This window comes from Oxyura jamaicensis, chromosome 11, assembly GCF_011077185.1.
Source record: "Oxyura jamaicensis isolate SHBP4307 breed ruddy duck chromosome 11, BPBGC_Ojam_1.0, whole genome shotgun sequence".
Lineage (NCBI taxonomy): Eukaryota > Metazoa > Chordata > Aves > Anseriformes > Anatidae > Oxyura > Oxyura jamaicensis.
In genome coordinates, this window is record NC_048903.1 from 5,905,974 (window position 1) to 5,931,009 (window position 25,036).

Sequence of the window (25,036 nt, forward strand, 5' to 3'; positions counted from 1 at the left end):
CCTCCCATGAAGCACAAAGTAACACTTTCTACGATATAGGATCACTCTCGTCTTTACAACAACGAAGCACATGATTTTTCCTCTTACATTTTGCGACTTTTCCTTCTACAGACTCAATCCCACATAAGATGCTTTGTATGGAAAGCCTCCTAAAAGTTGAAAATGTACAGCGCTCTCTATATGCAATTTTTCATGTCTGTACAGCCAGATTTTACTGTGTATTTATATATGTTTGCTAGTCAGAGTAGACAGCAATAGCTAAAAAAAGCAGCTAAAACAACAGTATTTCATTACAAACAAGAACCAATAAACTTGGTTCTAACCAATAATATTTTACACCAATACAGGTTTTGCAGCTTTGAGTTAGTTTTCATTAGGTACTTGGTATACAGTAAAACACCTATCTACTTTTATTTCTGGTTTCATCTTTCCAGAGATTTTTAATATTCCTTAATAATCCTGAAATGAAGAGTCAGATGTGTAACATATTCCCAGGTAGTAGCTTAATGTACTGTATAAAAGTCAGTTTTGTTTCACCAAGAACCAGAGTCCACTTCTGTAACATTCCCTGAGGCAATTCTCCATTTTATTGTTTTGTCCTCCAACCATTTGTACACAGTTGATGTTGTTCCAGTCTACTTCCTTTAGAAATACAGTTAGGAAAAGATGTTATCTTGCATTGCTAGTTTTGTTTCAGCAATTATACTTCCCCTCAAAACACTCTTCTTCTCTTTCTCCTCTTTCTCTCTCCAAAAATCCCAACTTATCAAACAGCAAATCAGTGTGCTTGATTTTCACAAGACAGGAATTCAGATATTTTAAATGGATGTGAATTTTTCAGAGATGTAAATGTATGAACTGAAAAGAATGCAGTAATGAGCTAACAGGACAGAATTAATTGCAATGAACAGTTTAAAATTTGTGTTATTAAAACTAAAGTTCTCTCTTGAAGAGAGGATCTATGGTGCTGAAAAGATCACAGGTGAGGAGCAGTGCTGGGGAGGGTGGAGAGAAGAAAGCTATCTGAGACTCATCATCCTTGGTCCACAGAAATACACTGCGCAATAGCACTGCATCTTTACATTCTCAATGGACTAAGGAGGCTTCTCCTGATAAAATTCCACTTTAAAGATTTTTTTAAAGTCTGTATATTATCAATGCACTTAAAGCTTTAAGTTTTAGTAACTTCATTTAGACTTTGTTTATAAAACAAACACACACAAGCACACTTCCTAGAGTGCAAAATGCTTAAATACTTCAATTACAGAACTCCACATGTAGTTTTTGGAACAGTAATCTTTTTGTTCTTAGAGTCCGCTTCTTCCTTGTCATCGCATCCATTGCCAGCAACGGTTGCATTAAAACTAACCAAAAAAATGCAGCAAATGCAACAGTAGAAATCTCTTTACTGTTTCTTCAGCTTTCCAGAGGACATTGTTCATTTGTATAAACTCATCGTTGGACTTTGATACATGCACATGTAAGCATCACAAAGCAGTCTTCGTGCACAGCCTTGAATTTTTCTAGAATCCAGTGAATGTAGTTCTTCTACAGACATCTTCAGGTATTCACCAACTTCTGGACATGGGGTAACTTGTGGAATGTTAAAGCCATTCTGACCTCCTATTGCATATAAGGAAAGAAAGAAACAGATTAGGATACCATCTACAACTATTAGGATAGATATTTATTCTTTATAATTTAATTACGACAGCATGAACAATTCTTGGAAAGGCCTTCTAAAGAAAGTAAATGTTTCATTTTGGACTACCTCAGGGTACACACACACAAAGCGTAAATGTCCAAGAAAAATTACGATTGTTATCAGAGTATCTGTAGTATCCAAAAAATCTCAACCAACCAACATTAGATTTAGTCTTTAAAGAATTACTGCAAATTCATTCTGCACAAGAACTTCAAAGCATCATGAAAAAGTAACATCGAGCACAAGTATTTGCTTTCCTAACAGAGCATCTTTTATATATTTGAAATACTCGTCTGCATAAGAAAAAATGGCAAGGTATTTATCTTCTTACTCAGATTTGCTTCCCAAGTCTGATTGCTCTATCACCAAACAAAGAAAAACCCACACAACCACCACACATGAACCCCACCTGAAAGAGCACTCTGGGTATTCATTAACGCTAAATGTTGTTGTGTACAACCTCACAAGAGTGACTTGCATATAAACTCCGTCTCACATGCTACTGAATTTGTTAATAAAATTACACCTAATAACAGCTGATGAATTTATAAGCCATGAGTGCCTGTACCTGACTTATATAACTAGGGCACCGTTTGCTCATGGCTATTTTCAATGTAAAAACCAGTAAATTGAAACGTAAGTAGACATCCATGACACTTCTCCAGGAGACACATTAGTTTGTAACACCAGCTGAAGAAAAATATTTGTGATACCAAAAAAACACAACTAAGATCAGCAGCATCTCATGTGAACTATATTTCCTGAAATACAGTGTTTCAGCGTTTCGTAACAGACTTAAGTCATACACATTTTGAGCACTTCAAAACAAAGCTAGATTGCCTTGCAGGTGTTAAGAAAGAGACCTTAATCCTTGTAGCAGATTGTCATTTTCAGCAGGAAGCATGATTCTTCTCCCCGCTCCAATAAAAAAAACACACCATAACATATAGGGCCTCAAGACCTCTGGAGGCACAGAACTGATAGAGTCTGTCACTTGTACCTATTACTGTTTTTTTCAGGCATCAGAACTAAACACAGTCCTTTATTTAAACACAACTTAATGCAGCAGTATCTAAGAGAACACCTGATTAATAACACTTGTATTATTACAAGGTAAGTTTTTCACTGATTCTAAAGAGATTCAGAGCAGTGGCATAGATTTTGCAACATTAGTTCTGTTATCCCAAAGAAAATTATAGTAACTCATTTAAGCAAAACCAGTAAAAATAATATTTGAAATTCAACCTGATAATTGTGTACATCCACTTAAAAGTAAATTGAACGAACACATTCCTGCAGCTCGGTATTTTAAAGATGTTCCCTCTGCCAAACTTGCAAAATATAGAAAAAACTGTAACGAGCCTTGCTGGAAAGCTTCTGCCATTGTTTTTGTACCATCTACTTACTACTAAAGCATCCAGTTTAGGTGAAATTCAGACCATACACATTCAGGTTGCTATGAAATCAGTGAGCTGAGGAAACTGAGGAAAAGCTGAGTCAAAATTAATGTCTCAGCATTAAATACCTCAAGTTGGATGATATTAGTATCCACGGATGTAATGAAATAATGAATTTGAATTTGGCACTACAATTTAGAACAGTAATACAAGTAAAAAAAAAAAAAGAGAATAAATTGAAGATGTACCATCCCGATCTGCCATGCTGTCAAAGAAAAGCCAGGCGGAGTCATCCCTCCCATACTTAACAAAAGCTACATAGTGGCTCGTTTCTATGCAGAGAACAGCAAACAACTCCATCTTCTGGTAAGGAATGCAGCCATGTCGCCAGTCCCAGTCTGGCAGGTCTTTAGGGAGTGACAAAGGATTGAATTTATGGCTCTGTCTCTTGGGATGAAGATGAACCTACAATTGAAGTAATATTTCAGAAGAGAAAAAAAAAACACAAGATTATTTGTTTCTGTGGCAGACTAAGCTAAAAAGAACAGTAGTGCTGAACTGAAGATTAATGGCATCAGAGAAGGAAGTGTAATAAAAGTCGCAGAGTAAACATTTCTTTTCTATTTTCCCAACAGTTAGTTCAATACTGCCCAGAAAAGTCAAATCTAAGGATAGAAGGAGGAGCAGCTTTAATGCAATAATTTCTACTATACTCAGAATTGAAAACAAGCTGTGACTTTGACAGCTTTCTGCAAGTTACTGAACAACTCTAAACATTAAATCGTTCTGTGTCATGAATTTATCAATTCAAACAAGGCTGCAGGTATGTAAAATTATGATTTAAAGCAAGCCACATGGGAATAGATTCCAAGCTGCCTGCAATTACTACTTTTCCAATGCATTCAGCAGCAGACTTAGTATTTGCCACATTTTTATTATGAAGTTCTTGATAAATATGTTTCAGTGTCAAGCGGAGTTCCCAATTTGTCACTGAAGGCCGCACAACCTGGCATGGCAGTTACGCTACTGTTTATGTGAAAGGTTCACCACACTCTTATCACTGCAGTGAAGAAAAAAGACAAGACAGCTTACTTGTGTATTGCAGGTTTTGCAGAACTGCTTGATTTTTCCAGCAGAAATATCAGTATCTTCATAACATTCTCTGCACTCATACATAGCAAGCCCTCCACATATACGGCATTGCCTGGGAGCTGCATTTTTAAACAAGATATTAGTCTCACACTTGGGGGGGGGGGGGGGAGTTAGTTTTCTAAGATGACAGGTATGGAAAAGAAGGAGACATTACTTTACATGAAGAAAAATTAAATTAAAAAAGCTTAAACCATACTGCTGATCAAAGCAGAAATGTATCACTGTTTTTAATTTCTTCCCTTTGATATAATGCAGAAGAAGAGAAAAAGGTTTAAAGAATGGTAAGTTGCAAACAGAGGATGATAAAATTTCAGGTCCACCAACTAGATGAAAACTAAAAACAGGTTTTTAAAAATAAAAACATCATACTGGTCTTAGCCTCTGTGTCTGTCAGCATCAGCAAAGAAATATGTAACATAAGCTGATGGCCATGACAATGAAAGAAAAGGTAATGACAGTTTCAGAGCAGAGATTAACACAAGAATTAATGGAGCTGTTAAAGTTGATTAGAATATTTAGAACTAGATGTCTTCCCATAGATAACGCAATGATAATCTCAGTGGATGAGAAGTATAAATTCAGTACTGCCTAATTGAAAAATTGGGAGACTTCAAGCTGAACATGCACCATCTGAACATAGACACACTCTTGAAAACTGCCCGATATACTTAATTTCGTTGTGTTAGCCACTTTCAAAAATTCATTTTCATTATACGACACAATACTATATACTTACTGTCTTCAAGTAAATCTGTTATATTTAACTCCAAGGATGGAAAAATTTTGTTGAACATTTTGAAGTCTTTTCCAAATCGAGGCATCTGAATAATCAGGCAAGAGGGTGCCTAGGTAAAATGACAGAAAACAATGCAATAAGTTTCAAATAGGTAACAATCTAAATTTAGAGAGGTATTTCTAATACTATGAACATATTCATGTTATTTACACTTGCAGCTCGTTGTCTTCAAAATTAGAAAGAGTAAAGCAAGACAGATTTGAAACTTAAAACTTATTTAGGTATCATTACTAACAAAGCAACCATTGTCACCAACCTCTGCAAACTTCAAGTTGCTGTTGATGAATGACCACTCCAGTAACTGCTGAATAGTTGGGACTCCCACCTTCTCATTTTTGTCCATAAAAATTTGATAGAAATAACAGTCTTGTACTTTCTGACCTGCTGATCTAAAAACAGATTACAGGAGAAAAAAAAATCAGATCTACTGTAAGAGCAGCTGTATTTTCCTAAGAACATATTAACTTCTAAAAAATATTATATCCAACATTCTACTTTGAAATATGTTGTGCTTTTAAAAAAAACATCAGCAACAAAAGGCATTAAACAATAGGCAATCAAGTATTAAATGTGGACTGATTATATAAAGACTTACTTAGGAAACAAAAGCAGTATGCTTTAAAAGCATATGCCTATGCATTGCTAAACTACCAACTCAAAAATACTTCCTAAGCATGTACAGTGAAAACTCCCAACACACTAAAGCAGCTTTCATTGAAGAGACAAGTAAAGAGTTTCAGTAATAAAGCATCAAAAGGAACAACAGTAATTCTCTTCTGTGCCTTCACAATATTCCCAAAAAGGAATTTAAAAAATCTGACTGGGTTTAATGAAGTATTTCACTTTAATCAAGAGACATTTACACTGCTTAACTATATCCAGCTACAGTAGGAGTTTCAGAAATGGCTAGTGTTGTCAGACTTCCTACACAGCCAACACAACTCTTTAAAAGGGTAATCCAAACCTGGGGGACTGCCCAGGTCTTAGTTACAACTCCCATGGTAAGGAAAAGACTCTAAAACTATATAAAATGCAACATCGCTGCTGCCACGGAATACAGTAAGGAACCTAGGGGCCAGCTAGCAGAATGACAGCAATGGGCAACAACCCCCTGCCTCTGTTCATTTCAGTTATGACAGCTGAATCCTCGTAGAGATACTGTCAGAGTGAAGGCAGATATAAATGCCAGTACCTGTTAACTTTGGAAAAGAGAAACAAAACTTGATCAAGACAAGCCACTGGAACTTTTGCATTAGCACTGACAAGGAAGGCTAACACCTTCTGACATGCAAGTCAGGTTCTATGGCTTAAACACTGACTCAGGAATCTCTGCAGCTTGTTCCAAAAATAAGCAGCTATAAGCTATAGGCCACATTAATAAGGTCCTCTTACACTAGCCCCTCTCCAGCATAACTAATAGGAAGGCGCTAAAGCTCCCACACAGACATCCCTAGGACAGGGAATCTTCATCCAGTTCTCATGAGACTGTTTGTTGAGTTTTTAAAACAAAAGATGAAGAGGGCAAAATACACTGTCGGGTTTGTGAATATAACTTCATTACATTTAATTTTATTAGCAGGAATAAACACAAGTCAAAAGTGTCTTAAAAGCTGACTCAACGTGAAAAGCAACAGACTCTACAGATAGACAAGTTCAATGTAGAAAAAGAGATTCACCTTATTTTCAACAGTGGCTCAACTCTTAGAATATGGTGAAATAAAATATTCAAAAATTCTTCTGGATCTAGGAAAAAAATGAAGTCTTGTTACTATGTAAAAACAGGTACAGTATTCAAGACTGATATGAAAGTTTAAAATTGTTTACAGGAAAAATGTAAAGCTTTTTTTTTTTTACACATTAAGATTATGACAAGCTATGAACATTTTTATGACACAAACCTCTATTTACACTTTTGGTGTCAAATGGCCCTAATAAAAGACAGGCTCAACAAGGCAACAAGACTTTCCAGTACAGATTGAAAACATACTCTGAATTTCAGAAAAATCATTTGGCACCATGTTTGTCTTTTTTTTTTTTTTTTCCTGGAGAAATAAAAGCTTTCAAAATACAACAGCAAAAGCACATGTGAAAGGGGAGGGGGAGTGACAGTAACACTTGTATGAAAACACACAGCAGTACAAAGTTCATCTAACCTAGAGACTGAGTTCTCTAATCAAGAATGCAGTCAGAACAAGCTTCCCAAGAGGTCTATGCTCCCCTGACGTACAGTTTTCTAGTATATTTCTCTTCCTGCCACCAACTGCAATAAATACTGATTTTCAACACTTAGCATTTTCAAAGAACTTTATGTTTCTTCAGGTAAAACCACACCAGTCACATAATAAAGCATTCATCACAATATGCAGCAGCAGATGAAAAGATCAAAACGTTTTCTAATATAACATGTATTTTATTTCTTGAAATAATACATAACCACTGTGATGATGAAATGTTGCAGTGAAAGATCAAAGGGAGCAGAGTGACATTTTGAAAGAGGACAGACCACAACCTTATCACAGTCTCACTTCTGAGATCTCCTCTAACTACTAGAAGGGAGTTCTCTCTTCACATAGACACAGGAACAGGAAAACAACAGCAATGAAAAAAGATCCAGTCAGAGAAAGACAGCGGGTTCCTTACAGACCCAAGGGAAGTAGAAAAGAGCCTTTCTACCACCCAGTGGTCACTCAAATCTCTGGAGCATATACTGCTGCTACAGAAAGATGTGTTTTACTTTGGTATACCAATATAGGCTTTTAAGTTCCTTTGTAGTACAATTCTTCCAAACATTAAAGAAAGTAATACCTCCCAGTTACCTTTTTCCTCTGATGTGAATCCTGATGCAGCTTCAACTTTTTCAAGTATTTTCCTCAGTTTCATTATTTTTGTAGCACATACATATCCATATCTAAGATAAATGGGTTAATGAGCTATTAGCTACTTTGCAATCAAGTCAGAAGAGCAGAAAACACTCTTAAATGTTGAAATGTAGGCTCACTTTTTATTACAATGTACAGTATTTCTTCAAAAAGTTATGTATTGACTCCTCATACTTATATGACTCCCAGTTTTGTAAATGCATTATAAAGGCAGTGCCGTGCTCAATGTTCTTGCAAAACATTAAGAACATTTTTTAAACATTAACTTACCAAAAGGATAACTGTTTCTGATTAGTCAAGTAACTACTTTTGATTTGTTTTCACACTGATTTGCACCACTTAATGCATCATTTTCACAATGTCATGCAACAGCACTGTGGAAGTCATTAATAACAAACAAACAAAAAAAAAAACAGTATTTGGGAAAGATACAGAACTGTATCCCTGACCGGAGAAGTTGGTGTTTTGAGCATTCCATCTTTTCCTCTGTATCTTTACAGAGTATAGAGAAAGTTTTAAGCCTGGCAGAACGGCAAGAGTAACACTTTGTCCTCTCAGCCACTTGAGATTTCTGCTACTGTGTTTGCTCCTACCAGACAACCCTTGAATAAACCACCCAGAGTACACACACACTTATATAAGGAAGGGTTCAGAACCCGCCATCTTATTCTGTGAATGTGAAAAAAAGTTTCCTAATCAATTGTTCAGAGGCAGCCCACAGAATTTCAGAACTGTTATTTGCAGGTTTAACAAAATTAGGATGAAGCCAAATAATTTATGATAATTTTTGTCATTTCCCCCATTGTACCCCGAAAATTATCAAGTTTTATGAGCCACTTGCAGACCACACAAAAGAATCAATGCAACTTTAAAAGCCCCTCAGTCTATGAAATTGTGAAACTCCGTAAGATAACCCAAATAGTTTTCTTGTCAAGAACAGAAAATTAAAGACATGTTACATCAATTCACAATATCCGCATTTATCAATGCTTTTGTACTCACTTCCATATAAGTTTTACAGTAACTTCATGCTGATTCTAATTCCGAATGGAGACTACAAATGCATGCATTTTATAAAAAACTATGAATAACTATTTCTAGTTTGCATTGATGAAATATACAATGAAGAACAAGTAGAAATATTAAAAAAAAATCAAACTGGCAGCAGCAGCTAGAAACTTTTCAGATTTGCAAAAGGAATGCACAGACAGCAGGATTTATTATAAAGTTTATATTAGACCAGAGACTAGTTTATGTCTTTACTTACATTCTAAGAGGATTCACGATCTCTGTCCGCAACAGCTCTTGAGTCTCACTGTAATACTCTACATCATTCTTTTCTTTAGGTCTGAGTAACACAGTGTCCAAAACAGAGCTAAATGAAAACAGGCTACAAAAGAGATTAAAAAAAAAAAAAAAAAAAAAGGTTGTTTTGATTCTAGAAGATAGAACCATTCAGATGCCTCAGCAACATAAAACAAGCCAAGCAAAGCCACAGAAAGATTTCAAGTACTAAATAAGTTCAAAATCAGGTAATTACAGACACAAGACAACACAGCCATGCTGAAGAGTAAGAGGTCCACTCTAAACCAGTTATCCTCACTCCAGCAGAATACAAAACCAGTTGCCAAGACAGGATTCTACAAATAAGTTAAAAGATTGTTCCCCTGGACTCTGCCCTGCCCCGAGTACTCTTTCATCCTTCAACAGTCCACAGACTTCAGTCAGGAAGAGTATAGATATCTAAGGCCAGTGCAATTTGGACATAGGGAAGACTGATTAGTATTTCAAGTTAAGCAGCAAATCCTGCAGAACTTGTTCAAATTTAAATAACCCAGTAATGTGTCAAAGACTGCACTGCATGACTTTGTAAGCTTGTTATTTGCACAGTAATAAAAAAAAAAAACAGACAATCACTGCAACAAAGATTGCGTGTTCTGCATTTCTAGCATATGTCCCATATGCCTTGGGATGCCATGATACAAATTATGAACTTACCAGAATAAGGTGGAGTCTAAGTAACAGGAGTTGTAATGACCCTGGATACCTTTCTTCTTTCCAATCATTGTCTCTAAACCTTCTTTTTCCATTTTTGGAGGAGTGTTCTCTTCTACCACTTCACTTAAGTAACCTCCAAAGGCTGAAATTTTTTTCAAAAGACACTTTAAAGCCTCCAATTTTATCCCTCTTCAGATTTTCCTATTAATGTTTTATAGCTAAGCTGCTGCCTTAGTGTAAGCTTTCCTTTTCTGGACTAGAATAGCATTTTATTATAACTGAGATTCAATCTCGTCCACAAAGTGAACAAGGCCTTGCATTCCACACACAATGCATACCAGAGCGCTTCAGAAAGCCTACAGCACTCAATTAATTTTATCCTGTAGGAATGAAGTTCTCTTCTCAGTTTAAATGCCCTGTTCACAGCATCTTACAAATATCAAGACACCCAACCTTTGAGGTTGTTGCAGGCACAATGACATGGACCCAAGAAAGCTAAGATACCTAAAGCCAATTTTTTTTTCTGACTACTAATTTTCATCATAAAAGCACACTTTTTCTTAGTGTTTAGAAAAAGAAATCATCTGACAAAGATAACTTAGTTCTGATATTGCAATCTCGTATTGCTGCGCTTGCAGATATCATTTTCAGCAAGACTACTTTACAATTTCTAAAGTAAACATATAGCACAAGAAGAAATCCTTAAGTTTTATGGCATTTCCTTAAATAAACGAAGATTGTCTTGTTTTAAAAGTATACAAAAGTCAGAGAACTGTTGTTTTGTACGGATTCAGGATTCTCATTTAAGTAATACCTGTACAGATTTCCAAGTGTTCAATACACAGTACGTATTGCAGGAATAAACAAAACCAAAACCCATGTCAGTTCCCAGCTGATACTTTAATAAGCAGAAGCTTGGTACCTAGAGAGTTGCAGCGCTCAATCTGGTTGGAGACGGGCTGCAGCGATGCAAACCTGGAATCTGGCCTGCAGCTTTTGAGTTTAACAAAAAGAGCTTTCTTTGGAGCACAAGTGAAGTATCGAGTTCCTTTAAATGTTCCATCTGTACAACCTGCACATTCATCTTCCTGAAAATTAAAGCGAGAATTCACTGTTTTCTCATATTTCTACAATTCTGTAATGAGAAAATACATATCCATAAATCACCCTTTAGGTCCTCTGAAGCTTAATATACAATGTTCCCACATTTTGGTATACAAACATCAGCTGAGGTGTTCTTTAACTGGATTTGATGAGAAAATTAAAAGCTACACTTTTTCTTCACACTTAAACTTTCACTCCATCCAAAAGAAAATAAAAATTCCATCAAAAAAACTTGAAGGATGTGGAAGAAGATTGAGAATAAAACCTAGTCAACTTTAGGAACTCAACTAAGCTAGCCAGTTACCCTAGATTCCCTTAGAGAACGAACACACATGGACTAGTGAGCATCTTTCAGTACTCAATTAAAATCGCTAAGCACTGGGAAGTGTGAATACTTCCAGTGTGATTGTGGACTGCACAGGAAAACTCCTGTTTCAAAACACAATGAGCATGTCAAGAAAAGACAACACAAGCTCTGTCTGAAGGATAAAAATCATCATCATTCAGTATCTCTGACAACATGATGAAGGTATGTTACCTGCTTACCAACAACTGCTAGGTTCTAGCGCAGAAGCACATGGCAGACACAATGCTGCAGAATTACTATATCCTGATTTCCCTTGAAATAGTGTACACAAGCTTTAACACAAGCTATCCTAAGGTGCGGTCTAACCCTGTGGCTAACTAGAGCTTGAGCTCTACCCAAAGAAGCCAAAAGCATCAGGATTTTTCCAACAGCTGGAATGCCAGTCACAATCTCACCTACTTGGCTAAAAATGTTTTCTGTTTATGAAAAATTCAGATAAAGCAGTGTACAATTATAAAAAGTTATGCCAAAGTAAAGAACTCCATGTGCCTAATGGTTTAGTGATGAGACTCAGTAGGTCAGGTTGATGGTTGGACTTAATGACCTCGAAGGTCTTTTCCAGCCTTGATGATTGATTCTGTGACTCTAACCACATACACATTAATAACTGATAGCCATTCACCACCACGGCAGCAGCAACTAGAGAGGAACTGTCAGCACATCAGAGCAATTCACATTTGCAGCAATTGTGTGTTCATCGAGGGATGGTAGGAACATGACGCATGTGGCTACCGTAACCGAACATCACTACTATCAATTACCCAAATCAGTATTACAACTCTACTGATAAACACTGCCTGTTTGCTGGCATGCATCATCTTCTCCCATCTTATGCCTGGGAGATTTTAGGTAGATCTACATTTCAAAGAGCCGTTAAATAGCTGTTCCCCACTTTCCCCCCCACAAGAACATCTCAGTAAGGTGAGCAAAGGACACTCCCTTTAAAGCACATAAGCGACCTACAAAGCAAACTAGTCACTTACAGTCCTTTTAATTCAATTACCCTTAGTAACACAAAGCCATCTTAGAGCCTATTAACAGAACAAGGCCTCGGAGGCCTAGGGCAGCCACAAAAGTCTAAGACTTCTAAGACTTCAGCTATGTTACAAGATCATATAGCAACCCATTTAGACAAATTCCTCCAGATTCACTACTGCAAAGTTATACGGAGACCAAATCTAAAAACCAAAACTAGTAACAGGTAATTAATATTAAAACATACTACAATTTATCAGATATTTACCAGTTCCAGTCCAGCTAATACTTCATTCACCCCTGGGGGCTGGCCAATCCAGCGGATTACTCCATAGAAAGGAGGATTTTCTTTAACTTCAGCCAAGGAGCCTGCTTCAAGACCATGAGAGTTACCGATGGGGCCTGCTGTTGATGGACTCTCCTGGTTAGCCGTAGTATTTACATCACCAATGACGGACTGAACAGATAAAGACAGGGGACTATGTCCGATAGTACCATTAGTACTTGATGCTTTTGTCAAGCTAAAGGGGAGGGAGTGGAATCTGTTTTCTGTAGACACAGAGTTTGTCAAAGGTGGCTGCAGTGGCGGTGAAGAATGCCCAAATCCAGAAGATGAATCAGTAAGTGATTTTGCAGGATCTTCAGCAACTGTTAAGAATCAAAAACAAGACGTTAACTCAGATTTTGTTTGGTTTGGTTAGAGGGGAGGAGATAAAACAAGAGACTTCGCTGTCAAACCAATAAATGTGTCTGCAACTACATTGGAGTTAATGAGTGTCCTGCATCAGAAGCATTAACAGCTGGGGATGTGCAGGAAGGTGTTTGTCCCTTAGCAATGGAGACACAGAAGTGGCTGAGGAGACATCACCATAGCCGTACCACTTTTACCACAACCAATGGAAACAAGCAGCACAAAGAGATGTTAGCCAGGAATTATAGGAAGGCTTAGACTGATTCCTCCTGACATCAGTCCCAGGTTAAAATTGGTGTTTGAACACAAGTTAACAGCCACAAGGATTATTCCTGTAGTGAATAAAACTAGGAGGAACTCATCATACAGCCAAAGAAAGAACTGGGATTATAGCTTGTACACAGATGAGTAATTGCTTGCAGGCATCATTTGTAACTGGGTAAGCGTTTATTCCCCTGGGTGCATCACAACATACTTTGGTTCTAGCACAGGGAATCTATCAGTGTCCACAGAGAATAAAGGATTTAAATAAATCATGACTAACAGTGCTTGATTAATGAGATCACAACTAGATGTAGTAACACAAATGTTTTGCATCTTTTGTCATCTCTCTATGTGGTCTCTACTACAAAATTGGAATTTACAGAGCAAAAGCCTCTTCACTACTTTTACCCACACGGCTTTATTTATAGAAGTTAACATCCAAAAAAAGCAGAAAGAAATTAATCCTTTACTTCTATACTCTTTTTAGATAGGGTACTTACCTTATTTAAAATATCATGATAACTTATTTTTAAACATATTTCCATGCTTAAAATCTGTTAGGCAACCAAGAACAATTTAAACCTATTTTTTTCCAGAATACAGGGCCTACTATTGCTGTAAGTATCCACTACACATTAACATTATTAGTTTAGTATCTTCAGCCAGCCACACTTCAGAAAGAATTAGCCAAGAAAAAAATTGAACTACCTCTGGATGCAAATCAAGATCCATTTATGCTCTGAATACACATACACAGACTTGGGAGAATTCAGACAGATTTACAAAATTAACTTAAAATACTCAAAAATCTATATACACACACATATGATTAGTCAAATTTTTCCTACTTCCATACTGATCAGTTAGCATGGCAGAATACTGCAATTCCCTTAGATCTGTAACATTAAGAACAAAGAGGCAAAATAAAACTACTGTATATACGTGGCTACTAGGAGTATCTTCACGTCTTCCTTCCAAGCTGTGTGCCTCAGCCTTTATTTTGCCTACAAGACATACACATTCCCACAGTGCTGCACGTACATTTCCAAGATGTAACTTCCTACATGCAGAATAAAGAGGTCTGTCAATTAAGACTGGGTATTTTCATTGGGGTTCTGAGATACTTTAAGCCATAGTATGTCTTCCTCTAAAGCAACGTATTCCAGTTGTTTTAATTTAAGCTTATACTTGTTTTATTTAAAGTACATGCACTTTTTTTTTTTAGAAAAAGATATGCCTACATGAAAGACTATCACCTCTCATTACCTTCATCAATATACCATGGAGGTTTTGGTTTTGTTTGAGGTTGAGAATCAATTGATGAGCCATTTAATGTGTAGAAGACTTCAGATCTGTTTCTACTTCCAGGTTCAGAGGTAGACCCTGGAAGAGAACGCATGATGTACTGAAGAGATTCATCATCATTTACAGTTGGTTAGCTGTGCTCTCTTCTTAGAGTATAAATTTGTTACTATACTTTCAAGACAACAGAACTGCCTTTCCACAACGGAGCAAACTCCTGCATCAAGGCTAACGTAGTTCTAAGCTTGCAATAAGGCAGTAGCTTATTCCACAACTAAATAATCCTCCAAGCTGAAATTCAAAGTCAGGAACCCAAAAAGATGAGAAAAAAACACCCCAAAGGTGCTAACTTTTCATTACTATGAACTATGGATATAAGAAAGCAGTTTGAGATAGTTTACAGTAAGCACTTTTTTCCTTTGTTTTTAAAGAAAAAAACAAAACACACTTTCAGAGAAGGAGAATGCAGCTGGGCTAGCAGATAACATACTCTTGAATTTCTGTTAAAGCTCAAACTGGCTTTTGTGAAAGCAATCTCAACTATTGTCTGCATTTTAACAAAAACACTAGTCAGAAAACAGTCTACCATCTTTATTACGGAAAATAAGTTCATACAAACATTCTGTGCTTTCACTACTTCAAAGAAAATTATTTGTATGTAACTGCAATAATAAATGAAATACAAGGCAATATTTTTCCCCCAAACATATAAATTCTTAATCTTATGTAAAAAAAAAAAAAAAAGACTTCTCATACATACCTGTTGCCTTTAGCTTACTATGATTGAACAAGCTTTTGTCACCACCACCTCTTGAGGTATAGGCAAGCTTGGGAGGCCTCCTATCCTGTGACACAGTCTCTAAGATGCAATATATGAACACAGTATTAGTTTTCCTTTTCTATACTTTTATTACATCACAGAAAAATTCAACTTGAAATGTAAATGAAGCAAGGTCTCACATCCTAAGTCTTAAAACTGAGTGGAACAAAATCTTGTTTGGTACATAATAATTCTGTTTGTTTATGTTTTGCTTCTATATCAACCATTACTTACACTAAAGTCTACATTTATTTCTTGAATATACCGGTCTGACTTCAGGTTCTTCAAATTTCATGCTTCCATTATGGGAAACAAAAGCATTAACTCTCAACTTTTCTCCCCCCTCTACCAACAGAACTACAGCAAATGCTTTTTTCTATAAATAAATAAATAAGAGTCCCTGTGAGTTTTCCAGAGAAAAGAGGGCCCAAAAACATGCATCTCAACTAAACGAAGCAGTAGGTGAACTTAAGAAAAGTTGGCTGGATTGAAGAGAGGGAAAACAGTTACAGACTACACGCTGTACAAGACTGCACTCTCATTAGCACCTGATTTCAGATAGAGCACTAACAAATAACATGACATTTTTCTTTCTTCAGAAAGGGAATCATGGGATTGTAGTGGTTACAAGTTAACACTATTCGGTGAATTACTGTGAATAGTGAATATTTGCACACAGTCTTACTATGAATTTTTCTGAGAATTTTCAAGTGTTTACTTACAGAACGCATAAATAATGCTGTCAATATACTCCAATTAAAGGAAGAACAGCTTTCTGACCAAGGTATTTGAATTCCTTGATTAAGTTGAAAAACATTCCAAGAATAAGATTTCTGCTGTAGACACTCATATATTTGCGTATCTGACTTGTGAATACTATACAATGACATGAATACTGCTTAATATTAAAATGCTTTCCAGTTTCCACTAGTAAGATTGTAACCAAAAAGGTGAGGTAACTCTAATGAAGTATAACACAGAAAGTGACACTATTTCAAGGGAAATCAGGATATAGTAATTCTGCAGTATTGTTTGAATCGTGTTACTGTGCCTAAGTTAAGATGTTATCAAAGTCTGCTTTCTGATTAAGAAAGCATAGCATACCTGGTATAACATCATTGATATGCAAAAGGAGTGTACTTTCAACACTTGCAAAACTGCACAGCTGTATTCCATTGTATCTTCCATCCCAATTTCCAATAGGATTATCCTAGAAATAGAAAAGCATGTTACATGTACCCCAAGAAAAGACTCGCATCATACAGAATACACAAATGTTTTTAGGAACATGCTTAACCATTAATGGTAAAAAGGAAAATGGAAGGTTTGACAGCAATTATTTTTTCTGTACAAACTTTAATTTAGAACTAAGTCAGACATTAGCCTTTAAATACAAAGATTTCTGTTTTTTGAAATATTTCCTACTTTAACAAGCATTCTTCCACTAAAATCCATTATTTATGCACAAGTTAAAGCAGTTTCAGTACCATTAGCTAACAGCTACTATAATCAAGAAAATGGAAGTACCTGATCTACAAAAACCCTTGAACTACCAAAAAAGTTGGAAGTAGCTCATTTTAAGAAATTTCAGTTTATAAATTTTTATCGACCACCTTCATGTTTTCTTGAAACATCAACTCTTGTACTTAAAACTCAACATTTAAGATACAACATGAAGTCAAACAAACCAAAGTTACATAAAAAAAAGAAAAAAATAAAAAAGAAATCCATTATTATTATTTTTTAAGGCAGAACAAAGCCAGTCTCACAAGACAAACATTCAGCTCTTGTTACTTGCAGACTGACATCCACCACTGCAAGTAGCTCAGTGGAGGCTCCTCAGAGTAACCACGGTATTTCTCCTAAATCATTCGCATCAAATAGGATCTAATTTACCTAATGCCAAAACAATTATTACCAAGTGGCATTTTGGACACAAGTGTTTATTTCCCATTTTAGGTCAGCCTCCACTGAAGCACCTTGTGGATAATGCTTCTTCTATATTGCATGTCATTTACTAGCTAACACACATGCAAAAGTTATTAAAGTCAGATTATTTTCTTACCATGTCCACTCCAACAACGTATCCTAAACTTTCGTTTCCTGGTAAGACATCACAGAATATAACTGTCCCATACTCTATACTCTCTCCTATCTTCAGAGAAACCCTGGAGTTGATCTCCAGAGGAGGAAGTTCTACCTGCATTGCATCAACTGGAGCTGCATAGTCACTTTCCAGTTCATTGTCATCGTCTTCCACCAGCTCCAGTTTGTCCAAAGCAACAAAAACCCCACAATCCTCATCACATCTGAAAAGCTGCTTGCCTTGGTACTGTCCATCAGTAAAGCCCTGGCCACGACCTTCTTCCTAAGTGTCAGAGGGGAAAGAAGAGCAGAAAAAAAGAGTAGTGTATTTTGTGCAGAATCAGGCTACTATAACAGCAATATAATCCACTGACCTGGAGAAATCACAGTATGAATTAGTCTGATGAACTACCATTACACTGGGAAAAAAAGGCAGAATTGGTGGCAAATATACACACCATCTTGTGGGAATAAATGTTAAGATGTCATTAGATTACAGAGTAGCTGCAGGCAGAAGATTGTTTACTCAGAGAAGCGTATTTTCTTCAGGTGCAGATTTTGCTTCCATCATCAAATTTTTGCCAGATCAAGGTAAGACTACTTCATAGTAGAAATGAACACTAAGCATTCCAAAATTTCACTTAGATGCCAGATAAAGAGAGCTGATTTTCAGAAGTGCTCAGGCCTGGATATCCCCTGAGATTCTTACTAGGAATTGCAAACAATGTGGAAAAAGTTTAACAACTTTGAAAAATATAGTCCTGGCACAAGAGTAGCACTCTCCTCAATCTGACCCTTCAAAAGCTCGTGCTAGGCATTATGCTTGCAGAAATCCCTCGCTGGGAGCACAAAACAGCAACATTCTCTACCTTAGCTGGTTACCATTTGAATTTTGGTGCTCTATGTGAACAGCAACTCTAAGTTTATGGGCTGTATTTTGGCACTGCTATCATAAAGAAGGAAAACTAAAACACTCAACAGAAATCTGAGTCAGATGTTTGCCATGATACAAATTTAAGCAATTCTTTCTACAACGGAAGGGTCATACAGCCCCTGGATGTGCAGAATACAAGGCTAAAGTGATACGGCACAATCACAGATATTCAGTAATAATATTTATGAGAAGACTGAAGATTGCACAATTTAACAATGCTTCTAGATTTTGTTATGACTGTTTCTTTAAAAAAATACTATAAATTCGTCTCATAAAAATATATATGATGCTTCCTCCCTATCAAAGAAACTTACCAGCAGCTCTACTCCAAAGTATATTCCTGTTAGGGACCTTTCTTGCAACAAGGGTCCTCTGAAGCGAACAACTCCAGGGAATTTATCATCTCCCGACCGAAGCTGTACTCTAACAGGTGAGCCAATATCTATTTGGATGCCTTTAGTTAACCTGCTTTTGCTTTTAAATAAGCTGTATCTCTCCTCACAGTTAGTAATGGCCAAAAGCAACTCAGCTAGCTTTTCATTTATTTCGATAACATCCTTCTCATCCACAAACAGGATTGCATGAGGTTGTTCCAAAATCTTTAATCCAATCTGTAATTTCTTGCCTTTACAAGGAATATTTCTGGAGTGTCCCACAGAAGAACGGTCTTGAAAAAACTGCCCAATGCTACCTTTGGGTACTTTCAAGAGCTTTTGAGTCTGCTTGTCTATGACACTGCATTCTTGGAGAAGCAAGTAGAAGATGCGCTCTTCCCAATATGATGAACTTGCTTTTTCTTGACTCCATAAGCCTGAATTCATTGTGATTAAACTTCAGAGGCTGAGCAGAAGCTTTCAGGAAAAAGAAAATAAGATGTTGATATATAAATATACACGCTGATCTTCTCTACTGGAAGGTCCACGATTCAGTATTCATTCTGTAAAGAAGCAGATCCAGAGCAGAAGACCTAGGACAAACCAAAAAAAGTAAATTTAAGTTGGGGAACTGCAGCTAGCCTGAAGAACAGAAAATCCTTTAAATCTGTGACCACAACCACTCCTCCTACAGAGTAAAAATAGCTCAGGAAAATCTAAGACAGTGAAAACAAGTCTCTAAACTGCCACAGTACTGTTGACCACACACATTTCTGCTTGTTAATGCTGTGTATTTCCTTTCTTTCTCTGGTTCCCTGAAGCAATGGGCTGTGGAAAAAGCGTACTGAAACGCAAGAACCACACAAGTGAAAGAAAAAGTAATCTTAGTTTCAGATGAACTGGAATAAATATCCTGCTCCAGCTCACACACAATATTTCATGGAAGCTTCCTGCTGTAAAAACCTTTTCTCGTGCTTAGTGACTACGTATTTCTGACAGCGTACTACAGCTGTCACCTCACATAACATTTTGATTTAGTGAAGCAGAAAATTGTGTGAATGTAACAGATGAACAGAAAATGGAAAGTTTACCAGTTTGTTATAGCCATTTCTGTACGTAATAGAAATGGGCAGTTCCAGTAAGCAATAAACACCATATGAACGCCACGTTGTGTCAGCACTGCAACATTAGATTATCAAGAAAAATCTGGAGGCTTTCCTTTTTATCATTTCAAAAAGGTAATTCACCTCAATTAAGTGAGAAAAATATCAGTTAATAAAGTCCCCTGGAGGAAAATGCCTTCGTTAAATATCATCCTAGGCATAGTAGCTCACAATCAATAACCTTAAACAAAAAACATGTAAAAAATACTTCACTGCTCAGGGTAGCAGATACATATGTGTATGTATGTTACTTGCTATATATATGTATATGTATGTTCACAGTTAAGAGCATATTGGATATGTGAAGGAAAATCTGCAATACCATAACAGGATTTGTTCTTCCAATAGTTCACAACTGAGGGGCAGCACCTCACTGAAACACAAGGGCACCATACAAATTAAGAATACGTTCTCACATAAATTCCCGTTGCTAACCCATGATGTGACAGCGAGCTTGCATGCAGTTAAAGGAGATCTCAGTGACTACTTATGGACTTAACTTCAGTAAATAATAAAACAAATACTTTGTGCTTGCACCTCTTCTTGCTACCCACTTCCTCCATATCTTTATTCCAATAGCATTCAAGTACCACAAAATCTATTGCCACTTCCCTACTCAGCTTGATTCCAGCTTAGGAGGCTATCAGGAAGCAACCTAGTAGCACTGTAATTGTTTTCAAGCTTTTTTTTTTTTTTTTAAAGAAGGGTGCTTAAAACTGTTTCACCTGAAGAAAAATAACAGCACCCACATACTTTTAAGTGTAAGCAAAGGAGCATCTTCCAGTCACTAGTTCACACATTTCTATGCTGACTTGCCAACCCTCCTAGAAAGGCTCCCCTGCAACACAGCCACTGCACCTCTCAGTATAGTACATTTCATTGTCAATGTCAGTAACACACTTTGACACCACTACTGCAGCAGCCTGAAGAAATTGTTTTTTTTGTTTTGTTTTTTTTTGTTAAGTGTTCCCATTTTCAAAATAATTCACAACCGAGGGACAGCACCTCACTGAAACACAGCCTGGTAAGGAAACAAAGACTGCCAATATGTTTTCAAGTTTAAAAAATATTTTTCTTCAGCTTTTATTTGATACACATGAACACCAACAAAGAATAAAGTCCATTTAAAAAGAAAATGTCCAACATCAAACTGAAATAGCACTATTATATAGGGGAACTCATTAAGAATACAACAGGATGTTTTTGTTTTCCTATAAGAAACACCCAAATGACCATGAGTTTTTATAAGTCTACTCAGATATCAAAATCAAGTTCTATCCAAGTTCTGTCTAGTTCCACCTCCCTTTACTTCTACCAGCCACTGAGGAAAACAAACGTACTGTCCTATTCTTTATAGCTCCACTTTATGCTCTGAGCTTTCAAAGGCTGATGCACTGAACTCTCCTTTTTACAAGCCATTCCACACAGCACTGACACCCACAACATTGCAAACAAGCATCTCGGACATTACAGGGATCACTTCACTTTTAGAAACAATTTTAGTATGAATAAGTACATAGGGAAACAACACATTAACAAAGGTCTGTTGAAGAGCTTAAAAAAAGAAATGAATACATTGAGTAAAGCTTTGTTTGCAGCTATCCAAAAAAACCTTAATTCTACTCTGCTGGCAGGTCCACTGCTGCAGTGTTACATAATCTTAACGTGTTTAGGAGTAGAGAATTCAGTGGGAAAACATGTTAACAGCTGCGATTAGATTACATAATGATAACTTTACACTACATGTGGTCAGCCTTCCAAAGTCCCGTCATCCCCAGAGACTGTATGAAGCTACTAAATAAAGTACCAGGAAGTTTTCCGTTATGACAAAGTTCATTAGCACTATACAAAACACCTTCAAAAACTTATTTACCACCTTCCCACGACAAAGAAAATACACAGTTCTAAAAGCTATCCTCTTCTTTTATAAGTGATAAATTAGCACTTAACAGCAAAGAACAGCTTGCTGCCGAGGACGTTAACCTCCAGCAAAACATCAGAAGCACATACACAAAGCGTGGTACCTGTTCCAGCTGTTTCCACTGGAGTGGATTCCACTGCAGTAAAGCACACTCGCTGAATCTCAACTACCAGCCCCCCGGGGGAATGAACTCGGACCTAGGCCAGTTAGGCTCAGCAACAAGCCATGACCGCAGCACACAGCGCGCAAGGACCAGGACGCTTGGTGCATACCAGACCGTGCCTGACCACCGGCAGGGCTGTGTGCAGGCTGTCTATCTACGTGCTGCTCCCGCCTCCTACCCACATTATTTCTGCACTCCAGGGGCTTTGGGAAGCAACAGATAAAACAGTTATGACTGCAATGACATGCGCTTTGGGGGAAGAGGCGACAGAGGCAGGCCGTAACAAGATGCCCAACTTCAGGGCTTCCCTGACTTCCTTTTTTGCCCAGCCCCGCGGGAGGGCTGCCAGCACGCAGCCAGCTCATCACACAACCGGTGTTGCTCCGCAGCGCGTGGGCAGTTCCCAACGCGCCCCGGCCCCACGCGCAGCACGGGGACGCCGCAGGTTTCACGGGGCGCGCAGGCCTGCGGCTCCTTCAGCGCACGGAACGAAGCGCTCGGCTTCTCGCCCAACTTTCACTTTGAATAGCAAGTTTTAAACAGCTGGCGTGCGGAGCTGTGTCCTTCAGCAGGCCAGGAAACGTCTCCAGGGAAATGAAAGCAAAATTGGCAGCACGTAAATTTACTTACAGCTCAGCGTGCACACGAATGCAACACAAGCCACGAGCGAAATCACACACCGCTTCGTCAAAACACGGGATACTGCCCCAGAGTAAGCGGGACTGTGATTCATAGTAGGAACGGCACTCCAATGGCTGCTTTTACCCGGTAATTCGCGGTAATTTACGCGGAATTTACGCGGTAATTCGCTCGGCTCCAGAAGCACAGACACCCCCCCCCGCCGCCCAGCCGCGCCCCCCGGCCCTGTCCTGGCAGGCAGCCACCGCCAGCACCGCCCTGCGGGCCCCCGCCGCTTAGATCCTGCCACAGCGCCCGAGGTGCCCGTTTGCCTCCTGAAATAACGCCGGAGAAGCGGCGGCGGCGGCTCCCTGCGCCCCCCCCCCCGGGCGCCCAGGCCCTGCGGGCCGCGGCCCCGCCACCCCGCGACCGCCCGGCGCGACGCGAACCCAAGACCTCGGGGCCCGACCCCCAGCCCGAGGGCGCCGCCCGGACCGCCGCCGCCGCCGCTCACCTGCCCCGGCCCCGCCTCACGGCCCCGCGCCCCCATCCCGGCCGCCGCCGCTCGCCGCTCTCGGCCGGTGAAACGCAGCGTGCTGCTCCCCGCTGGGCCCGCCCCCACCTGTCCCCGCAGCCAATCAGAGAGCGCGGCAGCCAGCGCTTCGTGGTGTTATTGGCCGAGAGCGCCGCCAGGTGACGGGGAGATGCGGGGCTTTCCAGCCCGTCGAGGTTGTGTGAGCCGCAGAAGGGAGGAGTGGGCGAGGAGGTCGGGAAGAGGCGGTTGGCGGAGCGTTTCCCACGGAGGGCGCTGATTGGCCGCTGGGATGACGAGGGCGGGAGAGAGGGGAGTGATTGGGTGACGCAGCGCGTCGCTGCCCGCCCGTTGGCTGCGCGGGCGGGCCGGGGTCGGGCGAGCGGAGGGACACGGCGCGGCAGGGCCTGCGGGCTGCGGCTCTGAGGCGCTGGGGGGAGCCCCGGGTGCAGGAGGCGGTGGGCGGGAGGGGCCCGGCCACCGGCACGGGCCGGTGGTGGGGGCTGGACGAGGAGGCGCTGAACTGCGTCGTACTCCAAGAACTAAACGTCGCATTTCAAAACCACTCCTGTGAAGTTCGTGCTGCTCTGGAGAAAACAGCAGTCACGTACCGAGCGGTTATAATGCTGACGTGTGAACAGAATCACGGAGCCGTTAGGGTGGGAGAAGCCCTCCGAGATCACCTGGCCCAACCATCACCCCTCCACCAATGTCACCACCAAACCCTGTCCCTAAGCACCAGGCCCAACCTTTTCTTGGACACCCCCAGGGATGGTGCGGCCACCACCTCCCTGGGCAACCCATCCCAACGCCTGACTGCTCTTCCTGAGAAGAAATGTCTCCATTTCCAACCTGAGCCGCCCCAACACAACTTGAAGCCATTCCCTCTAGTGCTATCAGTAGTTCCCTGTGAGAAGAGGCCGATCCCCAGCTCCCCACACCTTCCTTTCAAGCAGCTGCAGAGAGCAATGAGCTCTGCCCTGAGTCTCCTCCAGCCCAAACACCCCCAGCTCCCTCAGCTGCTCCTCACAGGACTTGTGCTCCAGGCCCTTCACCAGCCTTGTAGCCCTTCTCTGGACACGCTCCAGGGCCTCGATGTCCTTGTAGTGATGGGCCCAGTACTGAGCACAATAAATAAAGGCTTTCCTAGTTTCTTAGCACCACCAGCATCCCTTTAACTACTTTTGCATAGCGTGTTAATGCACGCTGTTAGCACTGACTGAAGTAAAGGCCGCTCTGGGTAACCCTGTGCCCTGTAGGTCTCTGGAGCCTGGTGGGGAGCAGGCAGCGAGCGGCTCTGGCACGGCCCTGCTGCGGGGCTGGGACACCCGCTTCTGGCCCAAGACACCTGCACCTGGCCGAGCAGCACTGAGCTGGTGTGTGCCCCTGCCACAGCCTTCAGCAGGGTGACGGGAAGGCTTGGGCTGCGTGCAAGGCGGAAAGGGGTAGGCTCTGCCTGTCAGACACCAGCAGGGCGGTATGGGTCTGACTGAGGAAACCCCTCGAGTTTCAATGCGTTATGGAGTGAAAGCTCCCACTAATCATTTATTTAGACGCTTAACAGTAGAATTCCCATTGAAAGTCATACTTAATTTGCAAAGAATAAGTAGTGGTGGAAAAATACTAAGATTTATGGATTACGTTACTCCACTATGCAGAAGGACAGTCAGTAAAACCTAGCTATGCTCTGCTAATCCTCAGGGTGGCTATCTCTACACACCGGCTGCATTTTCCTCCATTTGTTGAGTTGCCTTTTATACTACTACAAAATGCATCAGTACATCTGCTATAAATTC

General features: G+C 39.6%; 1 protein-coding gene across 2 annotated transcripts; it reads right to left on the minus strand.

Annotated features, from left to right (window-relative positions):
* CYLD (CYLD lysine 63 deubiquitinase) lies at positions 1-23,353 on the minus strand. 2 transcript variants are annotated; one of them, XM_035336692.1, is made up of 17 exons: positions 23,223-23,353; positions 18,784-19,436; positions 17,651-17,818; positions 16,555-16,660; positions 15,391-15,489; positions 14,595-14,711; positions 12,642-13,021; positions 10,850-11,015; positions 9,928-10,069; positions 9,197-9,319; positions 7,867-7,958; positions 6,727-6,793; positions 5,307-5,439; positions 4,991-5,099; positions 4,195-4,313; positions 3,351-3,567; positions 1-1,623 (listed from the first exon to the last, which is right to left on the minus strand). In XM_035336692.1, exons 2-17 carry the CDS (start codon positions 19,288-19,290, stop codon positions 1,439-1,441), a joined length of 2,730 nt encoding a protein of 909 aa, XP_035192583.1. In that variant the 5' UTR covers positions 19,291-19,436; positions 23,223-23,353; the 3' UTR covers positions 1-1,438. The 2 variants fall into 2 exon arrangements, with proteins under 2 accessions (XP_035192583.1, XP_035192582.1); XM_035336691.1 differs by having other exon boundaries at positions 17,516-17,818.
* Positions 23,354-25,036: the final 1,683 nt, after the last annotated feature.

Bases quoted from the DNA above. Each gene is read 5' to 3' on its own strand.
- CYLD (XM_035336691.1), bottom strand. From the start codon at position 19,290: ATGAATTCAGGCTTATGGAGTCAAGAAAAAGCAAGTTCATCATATTGG. The intron at 17,819-18,783 runs GTAAGTTTCTTT...TCTGACACTTAG, and splicing joins ACTTTGGAGTAGAGCTGCTG to GAAGAAGGTCGTGGCCAGGG. The intron at 1,624-3,350 runs GTACATCTTCAA...TATATGCAATAG, and splicing joins CAGCATGGCAGATCGGGATG to GAGGTCAGAATGGCTTTAAC.